This window comes from Trichechus manatus, unplaced genomic scaffold (assembly GCF_000243295.1).
Source record: "Trichechus manatus latirostris isolate Lorelei unplaced genomic scaffold, TriManLat1.0 scaffold00455, whole genome shotgun sequence".
Taxonomy (NCBI): Eukaryota; Metazoa; Chordata; class Mammalia; order Sirenia; family Trichechidae; genus Trichechus; species Trichechus manatus.
In genome coordinates, this window is record NW_004444391.1 from 30,806 (window position 1) to 43,999 (window position 13,194).

General features: G+C 38.6%; 1 protein-coding gene across 2 annotated transcripts in view; it reads right to left on the reverse strand.

Annotated features, from left to right (window-relative positions):
• LOC101345267 (HLA class II histocompatibility antigen, DQ alpha 2 chain-like) overlaps nucleotides 1-13,194 on the reverse strand; it is a 25,867-nt gene that overhangs the window by 10,846 nt on the left and 1,827 nt on the right. The window contains exons 2-5 of one of the 2 annotated variants that reach the window (XM_004391084.2): nucleotides 8,096-8,344; nucleotides 7,396-7,677; nucleotides 6,981-7,158; nucleotides 2,734-6,802 (exon numbers count right to left, since the gene is read on the reverse strand). In XM_004391084.2, the coding sequence (XP_004391141.1) occupies nucleotides 7,004-7,158; nucleotides 7,396-7,677; nucleotides 8,096-8,344 (686 nt within the window). In that variant the 3' untranslated portion in view covers nucleotides 2,734-6,802; nucleotides 6,981-7,003. Of the gene's footprint in view, nucleotides 1-2,733; nucleotides 6,803-6,980; nucleotides 7,159-7,395; nucleotides 7,678-8,095; nucleotides 8,345-13,194 lie in introns of those variants that run through there. The other variant, XM_023725836.1, reaches the window with a different exon arrangement.

The following is a 13,194-nucleotide window of genomic DNA, read 5'->3' on the forward strand; positions in this document are numbered from 1 at the left end:
AGGCAAGCGGCGAGAAGAGTGCAAGGTCGAAAAAAGAGGGAGATTTGCCAGAACATTCATTTATATCATGGATGCAGGTCACACCCCCAAGGAAACTCCTCTTCTAACTGATTGGCTGCTCACATCAGATCACAAAATGGGAAGAGATCATATAGTGTCTGCCAAAATACTGAGAATCATAGCCTAGGCAAGTTGACACATAACATTAACCATGCCACTCTGAGTGCAGGTAATAGAACACTCCTTCTAAAAGTGCATTAACAATATGGACATATCTGTGTCCTATATAAAACAAAGTCTATGAGAAAGATGTGGTCCAGTGCAGAGCATCAGGGCTATGACTCTACTAAGAGATTCTCTCAATCTAGCTTCTCTCATAATCACAAGATGGCTGCAGCAACTCCAGGTGTCACATCCTCATCCAATGCAATCTAGAAACATAGACTCTTTTAATGAGGGTGAAAATTTTCCCCAAAATACATCAGGCAGATTCTTCTTTCCCTCACTGGCCAGAATAATATAGCTTGCCTCTTCTAAAACTCTTCATTGTTAAAGAAATATAATTAATAATTACTGTGTTAGATAAATAAGATTTACCTTGTGGGATCCATCCTCTCCTGAAGGATATGGCTAAGTGGAGAATGGGAATAACTTAAAAAAATTTAAGTTCTCACTGAAGGGATGAATGCAAATGATTGGTATGAAGTTGTCAAAAGTGTCTTCCACAGTGGGAATGGTGCGCGGCCCAAGAATGTAATGGTGTAAGTTACATTTGGAAAGTGGTCTTTCATTTGTCCACTCTGCAACTGAGAAAAAGACTGCAAGCATTCCTGGAGGTTCAAATCAATTTATTGCTCGACTTTCCAGTGTTGTCCAGAGTTGGACAATGAGGAGAAATTTCCTCATCCTAACCATAATTTTACTTTGACTGATATTGTTTAAAAAAAAATTCAACATAATTAATACATGACTATTTCCTCCTAGTTAAAAAATAGTTTTATGTACAAGGCCAAATTTCCCTTTCTCCTCCCTCACTGATGTGATTCTTTCTCTTCCTCCACATCAGTAATTTAGTTTTTTTTTCAGTTTGGAGTAAAAATCCTACGCATTTTTATGTATATGTCAGTACATATAGGTAATATCTGGTTTGTGTGTGTTAAACCCTTATGATACTCTGTTGATATCATTTTGTAAGTTGCTTTTTTCAGTGAACAATGTGATTTAGAAATATTTCCATGATGTCACATATGACATTATAAATTATTATTATTATTTCACAGGCTGCATAGTATTCCAGTTTTGAACACCACATTTTATTTAGTAATTCATTAGGTTTGGAACCATTTTATAGGATTCTTCTTTCAGTTACTATTATGCTTTAAATGTACTTATTTTGTGTTTTCTTCCTCTAATTATGGCCAACATCTCTTCACTTCCTTCTCCTTTATTTTTCCACTTCCCAAGTTCAAGTTAATGTGCTTTTATATTGTCAAAGCTGAAAATATTGGCATTCTTCTGTAACAATAACTGTCTTCTGGGCTTTTCTCATAGCTTAATTGTTATAATTGAAAAAAAATGAGTTGCTTATAACTTTGTAAATATCATTTATGTAGCCATACTCTCTGGGCTTGCCATGGACCTGTCATACTAGGATCTCCCTTCAGTGATGTCCTGGATTTACTTAATCCATTGTTTTTGGATCCCTTGCCTTCCTATTTCTAGGTTAATAGCTTCATTTTACTAAAGCATGTCCTTAAGTTGCTGCCAATAAAACTATGTGTGCTAGATAAATTTTATACTCTTTCATGTGTGACAGTTGTTTATTCTACCTTCATGCCTTATGGCGATTGAACCACCACTGTCCTCTCCTTACTATACACCTTCTTAATTCATCTCAACATACATTTCTTTAAATGTCCTCTAAACTCCACCAAATTATACCCGGCTCCCATGCAATACTACCTCATGATGCCTTGTTTTCCTTTATAAATTCTTCAGATTTTATAATTTTGTTTGATATATGTATGCTTCTTCCCACTGGAATATAAGTTCTATGAAAACAATGAATGTATCTGGTTTCACATTATTTTAATACACTCAAAACATAGTACTTCTCGTAACACTGCATACTCAATGAATATTTTACGTGATTGATTGAATCAATGAATGTATTACCAAGGTTTGGGGTTTAGTCCAGCTGATTATAAAACAAGTATTACTTTGCTTTCCTTTGCCATTGTTTCTTGTGGCATACACATTTTTCAGGGTTACATTTCTGAGAGGTTCCTTTAGTCTGGGGAATGATTTGGCTTTCCTAAATGTGATAAAAATGAGGAAAACCTTAAAAAGCAAGATAGCGTCAAACAGAATGTTTCGGTGCCTATTTATTTCTTTTTTGGTTTTCCTGGAATATTAAAAAAGAAAACTTTATATTATAGAAAATTTTATCTATATATATTAGTAGAGAAAATAGGACCATGCACTCACCAACAGCCTGCTTCAACAATTATCAATTCATGGACAATTTTGCAAACACATGAACTTACTTTCACACACACACTGGAATATTTTGAACATAATTCAGACATTACATTATTTTATTCATGAATATTTAATTATGAAAATCTAAAAGATGATGACTTTTAGAAAAATAACAACAATGCCATTACCACACCTAAATTTAGATAAATTATACCTTAATACAGTCAGTGTTTAGTTTTCCTGATTTTATCATAAGAATTTCTTAACAGACGTTTTGTTTGAATATAGATCCAAACAAAGCCTATAATTTGGTTGATACATATCTTAAGACTTTTTTTTCTTAACTATTTGTAGTTTCCCTGTATATGTTTTCTTACAACTTATTTTTTTATAAAATTGGGTTGTTTGTCTAATTTGTTGTTGTTAGGTGCCATGGAGTTGATTCTAACTCATGGTGATCCCATATGACAGAGTAGAAATGCCCCATATGTTTCCTAGCCATAATCTTTATGGGAGCAGATTTCCAGGTATTTCTCCCACAGAGCTGCTGGGTGGGTCTGAACTGCCAACTTTACAGTTTTCTAGTAGAGCTTCCTATATTGTAGATTTTGTTGATTGCATTTCTGTGGTATCATTTAATCTGGGATTTATGCCTTGGGCTTTAGGAATAACAGTAACACTAATTTTAACATTTGTTGACTGCTTACTATGTGTCAGACTGTGTGCTAAGTACTTTATAGGTAATAACATACTTAATGCTTTCAAAATCTCTAGTTCATTAGTATGTGGCAACTACACAGCTGATATATGTGATTTTTGATTATGTAAATTATATGATATTAAATATTACTAAAGTAATATATAAAAATCTGAAATGATTCAAATAATAATTTTTCAAGAAAAAATTAAGTAATTCAAAACCTGAGGGCTAATTTCCCACTTTGTTTGCAGTGGTATCACTTATTATAGGTTTTAGCTAGCAAGAAGAAATGGTTGTTCTTTTTTCTTAGGATTAGTTTTTACTTCTACTATTCTAAAATTAAATGAAGGCTTTAGTGAATGCATTTTTAAATAAAATGCAACTTCCATTAAATTTGCTTTCCTTAGTGCTTCCAGGGGAAGGGGACCTGAGTAAGGTAGCATTAGTGCATTCCTGGGACTCTAGACATAATGCCACTTAATATAACCCTCACGTTATAGTAGCAAGCACATGCATGCGTGCGCGCACACACACGCACTCTCTTACCTCCAAAATACAGGATTCTTGCCTCCAGAATCACTGAAGTTTAGATAAAATTTATTCAAATTCCTGTTGCCAAGAACTTCTCAGCATCTTTGTGCATTTTCAGGTGACCTTTATTTTTATGATCATCTCTAGTTTAGAGTCTCTGCTTTTAGTAATTCCTAGTGTACATCTTTAATTACTCTTTTACCTCTACCTCACAGTTACCTCCTTCTCTCCTTCTCCTTGAATCTTCCGAACCCCTCCCCAAAGTAAACATGCATAAAGACCTATTGTGTAGAACATATTTTGACTAAAAATTTACGAGTCTAAGGAGGGGACGTATTTATGTCAGAGAGTAAAAACCCACAGTCAAGTATTACACATTCTTGCCCTAGAGTTCTTTGAGTCAACCCTTCACCAATGATACGTTTCTGATCACTATTATCCACCTATTCTCTTCTTCTAACTCAATCTCAGCTTCTCTTATTCTGGAGAGTAAAAAAATCCTGTGTCATGTGAAGAGAAATTCATCCATAGGTTCACACTTGCGTGTCCCAAATCAATGAAGGGGCTCAGAAAAACATCAGTGCCTTTCATGTAATATGATCCAGTTTTCTTAGAAAGTGATTATGATTGTAACAAACAATGCTTTCTTATGTATTTGCACATACATGTAAGGCACTGCTGTATATCAAGATTATTCAAATCCTTTCAATATCTTTTCAAGGGCAGTATTATTATTACCACTTTATGGATGAGGGAAATAAGGTCCAGAACTGTTAAATATTTTATCCATGTTGTAAAGTTTACAGTAGTAGCTATAACATGCTGAGGCCTGGATTTGGATTTAGGTCTCTTTTCACCAAACTATACTCTATCTATTATTCTGGTAATGGTTTATCTTTTTCCCACAAGTACATCTTAAGGTCACTGATATAGATGGCATGGACAGTGACAGTATCAGATTTTATAGCCACTCCACAATACCATCCTAGATGCAACGTATGGGCTCAGTAGTTGAAGAGTAGAAAGACTGAGACAACATGCTAAAATAATTTCAACACATACACTCTCAAGAGTGAGGTCTTGGACTCAGTCGGGAGAGCAGAGAATTTCCTCTACAAGAGTTTCTACTAGGATATGGTGAATTCAGTGGCGTATGCAGCACCCCACAACTGCTGCTGTATTATCTCAACTGTGATGTCCCTCCTAAAATTTCTCTTTCATAGGTTCATGCCTTCCTTAGCCTGAAGGGGTGAGGAATAAGGGGTAGAGGATAGTGGGGTATTTTGCTGCTCCCCAGGGCACACAGGGATGCACAGGGGGATTCAGTGAGCCTAATTTAGGTTACAGGCCTAAGAATATCCTGCAGCCATATTCACCATACTGTCACCAACATGCCTGATCACACAGGGGTATCTACGTGGTCATCTAGCAGGGCTTCATCTAGGAAGTGAGGTGAACTACACCTCTGCTCTAGGACTCTTAAATATGCCTGTGGTTTCTACCCCATCCCTTTCCCACTGTTTCTAACCTTAAGTAAGGGCAAAATATTTGGTCCTTCTCAGATACTCACATCATTGTTTTATTCTAATGCTCTCCTGGCCTCCATTTCTTTTCCTGCCTAGAGTATTCTTATCTCCTCTAGAATAGGGAGGGAAAAGGAAAAACCTCTACTATCATCATTCATTCTTCACAAATTTGAAGTTTTGGGGTCAATTTCCGACTTTAGGTACTTTTGAGATTCAAATTTTATTTTTCCTAGTTTATTTCTCTGTCATAACTTTTAAAAGTTTTCTTAAAATAACTACAGTCTTATTTCTTTGTTTTTGTATTTCTGCTATAACAAGTCTACACTGCGGACTGTTGTTGCTAGGTGCCGTCCAGTCAATTTTAGATTCATAGCGACCTCGTGTGACACAGTAGAACTGCTCCATAGGGTTTCCTAGCCTGTAATCTTTGTGGGAACAGATCAACGGGTCTTTCTCCTGTGGAGCTGCTGGGTGTGTTCAAACTACCAACCTTTCAGTAGTGGTCGAGCACTTAACTGTTACACCACCAGGGCAGAGGGTATATATTCCTTTCATTGATATCTGAATTGGAGGGAGTAAATGGCAGTGGTCAAGGATGGGAACAACAGGAAGAGAAAAATATTAACCTCTGCTGAGTTGTCTAAAAATTCTTAGACTGTACTTGGTGTCTTAGTTTCCTAGTGCTGCTGCAATACGAATACCACAAAAAGGTGGCTTCAAAGAAGTAAATTTATTTTCTCATAGTTCAAAAGGCTAGAAGTCTGACTTCAGGGTGTCAGCTCTAGGGGAAAGCTCTTTCTCTGTCAGCTCTTGGGGAAGAACCTTGTCTCTTTCAACTTCTGTATCCCCAGTGTCCTTGATTCCTTGGTGATCTTCACATAGTGTCTTTTTTCCCAGGTTTGTGCTTGCACGTCTCTGCTTCTATGTTGCTTTTATAACTCAGAAGTGATTAGGTTTAGGATTCATCCTACACTGGTATGAACTTAGCTGATTGATTAATTACATTACCTTAGACTGCATTATGGAAAATGATTACATTATATTAGATCCACAGGTATAGGGCTTAGGATTCCAACACATATTTTGGGGGACACAATCCAATTCATAACACTTGGTTACTCCTGTACGACTGGACATGAAACATGATGTGGCAAATGAAATTAAAGGGTCCTGAAATATAAGGAGCTCCCATTCTTAGCCATGATCCTAGTCAGCCTTGAGATGAAAGAGAGGAAAAAATGCAATAAAAGACTTCATAATGGGAGGTTTATTGCTTCCATGGACATACTGGATGAAAATCGCTGAGGGATTAGGTAGCTAAGTGGAATATCTAAGCGATCCCCATGGTAGGTAACAACTGAGAAAAGAAAAAAATCGGGATATCAGGGATGGGAGGATTCAGAGGGGCAGGTGAGATCTGAGGGGATTCAGCACCTTAAGTCCCAGAGAAGAAGTGAGAGGAAGAGCCTTAGGAGGAGAGAAGGAATATGATGAACTTGGCCAGACAATAGTGCTAGGTCACATAGCAAGTCTACTCTTCTGTTCTTGTAGATGGACATTGTACCTGCAACAGGAGATACATGAGATTGAGGGTACTGTGGGGGAGGGGCTCCTGTGCCATCATAATGCTGTTTTACTAATCCTGCTACAACCTTTCAGCCACAGTACTATCCCCAGACCCCTCTCATAGCTTTCCTTCATCCTGTACTGGGGCTCCAGCTTTAACAAATCTGAACATTTACCTTTCTTTCTTGTAGGGTGCAACTCACAAGGACCCTTGGTGTCTCGAGACACCTCCTGAGCGCAGGCCACGGATGATGAGGATGGTACCCACCACGATGCCCACGAGGCCCACGGCCAACCCCAAGGCGCAGACCACACTCTCTGTGAGCTCTGTCATTGGAGTTGGAATCTCAGGTTCTGTGAAAGTGAAGTTGTTGAGGTCAGAATACAGAGTAGGTTTATGTGCATCTGTATAGGGCAGTGTGGGGACATATTTGCAAAGACTTCGGGCACTGGGCTTAGGGTGGAGAGTAAAGTCTATCATTCAAAACCTTAAAGTGTGGGAAACAAGTTTTGGGTCATGAGAGTTAGAGGCTAAAAGACAGGATGTTCTGGACTTAACAGAGACCAAAATTGGGTGGAGTTCATACGTACCCCAGTGCTTCAGAAGTGGCTCATCCAGGCCCCACTGGTCCACCTTGCAGTCATAAACCTCATCAGCAGAAGGGAGGAAGGTGAGGTAACTGATCTTGGAGAAGGAATGATCATCCTTGGGAAGGAAGTTGGTCTCAGCAACACCTTCTGTGACTGGATGCCCATTGCTGAACCATGTAATGTTGATCACAGGAGGAAAGATGTTGTCCACAAGACAGATGAGGAGGTTGGGCTGTCCCAGCATCACAGAAGACTTGGGAAACACCGTCACTTCAGGAACGTCTATGGTGAAGACATGGCACTGATATGAATTGCTAATAGCACTGCATCTCGGGGGAACCCTCCAATCAATATTCCTCTACCTGAAAGTGGAAGGGTTCTTATTTCCCTTCTACTTGGGAATCACTGTGTACTGCTTGCACTTTATCCCTGTACCTTCTTTAATTAGGAAGTCTATGGGACCCATTCTAGAAGGAGGCAAGGAAGGCATGATGGCAGTAAGGGCCCTTGTATTACATGAGAATGTGAGATGGGAGATGATGAGGGTTCAGCCACCACCAGGAGAAGATGTGGGAACTTCTTGTAAAGGAGAGAGTTTTATAGAGTGGTGGGGCAGGTATCTACCTCTAGGGAAGAAGGAAGTGAGACATGGTATGAAGAGATAGATTCAATAAAGAGATGCAGAGTGGTGTATGCATACCATTGGTAGCAGCAGTAGAGTTGGAGCGTTTAATTAAGATGTCCAAGTTGTGTTTTAGCACAGCTATGTTTCTCAGTCCACCCTGTGGGTCAAAACTTGCAAATCTGCTAAACATAGGCAGTCGCCATACAGTCTCCTTCTTTTCCAGGTTCACGTAGAACAGCTCATCTCCATCAAATTCATGAGTGTACTGGCCTCTGGGACCATAAGACTGGTAGATGGTTGCGCCGTGGCAGCCAACGTGGTCAGCTGGAGTGACGGTGAGGTGCAGGAAGGTGGCAGACAGAGGGAGAAAGAGTCTTATTAGAAAACGTGACAGAATAGACTCACTTTTAAATATTGTGGGCTTCATCTTTGGCACGGTGTCTGGACAACATTCCCATCACCTGCCTCCTCTACCTTACGATCAGCAGTAGTTAGGTTAGAATACAGTCTGTCTTTTCCTCTGTGATGTATGCTCCACAAGAGGAGCATTTCATATACTTTGTTTATTGCTATACCTTGAATGTCTAGCTGAGTGCCTGGCAGTAGTAGGCATATGGTAAATATCCTAACTGAATAAATGAGGAAATGAACAAATTATCACGGTGTTTACATTTTCTTCCCTAGAGATTTGTTTATTTCATAAATTTTATCTCTCACTCATTTCCTTACTAGTTGATAATAATATACCTTCCTTCCTGGTAGGGATTGAATTGTGTCCCCACAGAAGTTATGTTACAGTCCTAACCCTTGCATTAGTGGATATGACCTTGTTTGGAAACAGAGTTTTGCTTTCAAGATATTATCAGTTAAATTAATGAGGTCATAACAGAGTAGGGTGTGTCCTAATCCCAATCCCTTCTGAGTGGTGTCTTATAAAAGAGGAGAACAGGCACCAAGATAGGAACATACACACGGGAGAAGGCTCTTCCTCTCACTTCTTCTCTGGGACTTAAGGTGCTGAATCCCCTCAGAGCTCACCTGCCCCTCTGAATCCTCCCACCCCTGATATCCCGATTTTTTTCTTTTCTCAGTTGTTACCTACCATGGGGATCCCTGAGATATTCCACCCAGCCACCTAATCCCTCAGCAATTCTCATCCAATATGTCCATGGAAGCAATAAACCTCCCATTATGAAGTTTTTTATTGCATTTTTTCCTCTCTTTCGTCTCAAGGCTGACTAGGATCATGGCTAAGAATGGGAGATCCTTATATTTCAGGACCCTTTAATTTCATTTGCCACATCATGTCTCATGTCCAGTCGTACAGGAGTAACCAAGTGTTATGAATTGGATTGTGTCCCCCAAAATATGTGTTGGAATCCTAACCAAGGAACACCAAGAAATGCCCAGGGCCACCAGAAGCTGAAAGAGACAAGGAACAGTCTTCCCCAAGAGCCCACAGAGAGAGAGCATAGCTCTGCTAACACCCTAAATCCAGACTACTAACCTCCAAAATTGTGAGAAAATAAATTTCTATTCTTTAAAGCCACCTGCTAGTGGTAGTTTTGTAAGGCAGGCCTAGGAAAAGGCCAAGACAGTTCATCTCTCTTCCACATGTTTATGGAGCAGAACATTTTCAACACAGGGATCCCTTCCTCATTTTTACCAAAGAAAAACAAACAGGATCTTACTGTTTTAAAAGAGTTCCTTATAACTATTATAGGACATAAGGAAAAAAGTAACAAGAATGTGAAAACATTAAAAAAAATCTTGAAAAAAGCAAACAATGCTTCTAAATCTGTTAGGTAACAGTAGCAATCTTCAGATGAGAGCACCTGATTCTTTTTAAAATAACACATGGAAACCTTCTTTGATTTCTGGATTTCTGTCATTTACCCTCTTTTTTTCCTGAAGAAAGTTACTAAGACTCTCTCCTTTTTCTGACTCTATATTTGCCTTCACACGAGGACTCAGTGTAAACTATGGTCTTTTTCCTCAATGGACAAAGTGAATGTCTAAGTATGACAAGGCAGAATGGCAGCTAGTGCAGTATGACTCAGCCCAAATTAACCTAATCAGACAGTTTTGCCAAGACATATATGGACCGTTGTTCCTTCCTTCCTTCCTTCCTCCCTACGTCTCTCCCTCTCTCCTTCTTTTCCTTCCTCCGTTACTGAGCATCAACAAGGTTCGGAGACTGTGGGGGCAATGAATAAAAGCAAGAATCAGGCATAGTCTCTGCCATCAAGGAGCTTACTGAGTATTGGGAGACTCAGGTAAGCAAAGAGGCAAATACAGAATACTGTGGTGAGTCCTGTGATGGGGATATCTACAGGGCATTATCAGAGGACAGAAGTGTGTGGATGAGGGCAAAATAAAAATGAAAGGGCAAAATAAATATTCTGTGAGGATATGACAGCTTTATTTGAGTGTAGGTTTGAAGACAAGTGAGCTATCTATAAAAAGGCACATGCAAAGCCAAAGAGGATAGAAATAAAGCTAACTGATTTGGTAATTTCAATGATTTTTGTTGTTATTCAAGACTAGAGTTAAAAGCTTATGTGGAAGAATGGTGAGAAATCAGGTCAAAAATAGAGGCAGGGGTCAAATGAGAAGGTCTTTGTAGGACAAGCTAAAGTATTTGAAAATTATTCTGATAACTATAGGAGGTGACTGAAAGATTTTAGGCAGAAAGGATAGACATAATAAAATTCGTATTAATGTATATCTTCCTGGTAGCAATGTGAAAATATTGTCTCCTGCTTAGTTTTTCAGCCTTATAGTCCAACATCTTCCACAAGTAGTACCTCATCTGCTAATATAGCCAAATTATTCTTTCATATTTCCTTGTCTTTGCAGGGGTCTGTTTCTCTCTCTGAAAGGAAGTTATCTCCTAGGATTTTCAGAAGACTCCCCATTCATCCTTGAAGTTTCTGCTAAGCCATCAAATTTTTAGTTAAGTCCTCTCACTAAACATGTTTTTAACCATATTATAATCTGCAACTCCTCCATCTTGATATCCTGTTCTCCAAGTTTGTCCATTCAACTTCTGGTTCACTTTCTTTGCTATCCAACATGATCCCCCTTGGTTGATCATTTAAAAGACCCTCCAACAAAGCCTCCTTATCCTTGCAAAAATCTTCCTGACTACTCTTTCTAACATGGATATATGCAATCACTCTTTCCATCTGGTAGCTGTCCTGGATTGTAAACGTTTCTGGAGGACATCACACTGCCATGTGAGCTGGAACCAATTCATCTTTATACCTGGAGCCTCAACTGGGTCCTCGGCCCTGCTCAGAAATGTTCCTGCTGCTTTCCTGCACTCCAATTTATTTCCACCACTAATCTGTGCATCCGCAGACAGCATGTCTTTTCATCTTTGTATTCCAAAAACTTAGATCACTGTGTGCTTGAAAATGGATATTTAATGACAATTATTATCCTCTAAAGTCATAGATATTTGGGAAGACTGACAAGTACAGATGCAGCAGCAGCATACGAAAGTCAGGAACGAGGGCCATGACTGCATTGACTTTTGTGCGCCTAAACACTGTTGCCTTCTTTGATCCCTTCCTTCATAAAAAAATATTAAAAATTATGTTTTATGACTGTACTATCATTATAATTTCATGACTGACATAAAGATGAATATAATCCAGGCTGGATTGAAAATTAAAACATTTTCATTGACTCTAGAAGTTCTTTTTTTTTTGTAATTTTATAAGAAATTTAAACATTTTTGTAGGGCCCTAGAAGTATCATGGCCCTTTGGCATTGTGCCCACAGTGCCTAATGGATAAGTTGATTCTGACCAGGGCACTCTGGTGTAATGTTACAAGAAAGAAAATTTGGATGTAAACAAGCCAAGTGCATAGGAGGAGCTGCTGAAACTCCCACTACAAAACAAAACTAGAATGGGAGCAACCATGGTTAATAAATTTGTGAAGATTACTTTCCATTTCATTTTCCCTCCTAAATATTTGCTTTTTACTAACCCACTGTTTATAAAATAGCAGGGAAAAGAGCCAGGGCTGTATCCTGAAAGGAAAGAGGGATAAAGGAATGTAATGGAAAGAGGATGAAAAGGGGCGGACAGCAAAGGTAGAGAAACGAAAAGGACCAAATAATTAATTTGTGCTTGTCCATTTTTTCCCTTTATAGGACTTTATTGGATAGGGTGGAGAAAAAAAAAACCCACAGCTGTGGAGTCAATTCCGACTCATAGTGACCCCATTGGCTTTAAATCTGTATGGAAGTAGATTGCCACGTCCTTCTGCTGTGGAGCCATCGGTGGTTTCGAACTGCCGGCCTTTCGCTTAGCAGTCAATCACTTTAACCACTGCGCCACCAGGGTGGGTTGACAATTTGAGAATAATACAATTTAATTCACCAAATTTTCAATATAAAGTTCTCAATTTTAAAATAAAAATATCTCCTACTTTGTTAAAGAAAAATTATGAAGCTACGCTTATAATACTTTAAAAATTAAGAATAATCATCGACATTTTTATGTCTTCATTATTTCAAAGCATATGTACATACCTATTTTATTTAACTGTTTGTTCCTTAGGAAATAAAATGTGTGAGGTGACATATACACAGTAACTGAGATTAAGTGAGGACCAGTGTGGTGAAATGACTTGTCTAAAAACATTCAGCCTGGTGGACTTGTTTACCAGTGCCAGTTCCCATCATGGAAACCTATGTAAATTTGAAACAATGAAAAGGTTGCTCTTCCTTACGTGTAGTGTAGATAATCCATGGGTCTATTTACCCCAAGATATACTATAGGAGAAAAAAAACTTTAAAAATTGTTCAGGGAAATTTGGGAGTAATAGTTATAAATTTTTAATAACTAAAAGTAATCTACTTCTGGAAACATCTCTAATCCTTAAGGCAATCATGAATGAATGCCATAGAGACCTCCAGAATATATTCATTGAATCCATTGCTAGAAACAGAATAAACACCTTGGTGAACCTGCAACAGCATAGGTAGCAGAGAGAGTGCTTTGGGGCTCTGGTTTTCTGAAGGGGCAACAACCATAATATTTAGATTTGCTTACTACTGAGAACACCCTTGGGGAATCTTGATTATTTCTCAGCTAGTCTTTATCTCTTTTTTCCCCTTCAATTCCTTGTTTTCCAATTCCAGTCCCCACATTCCTCAAC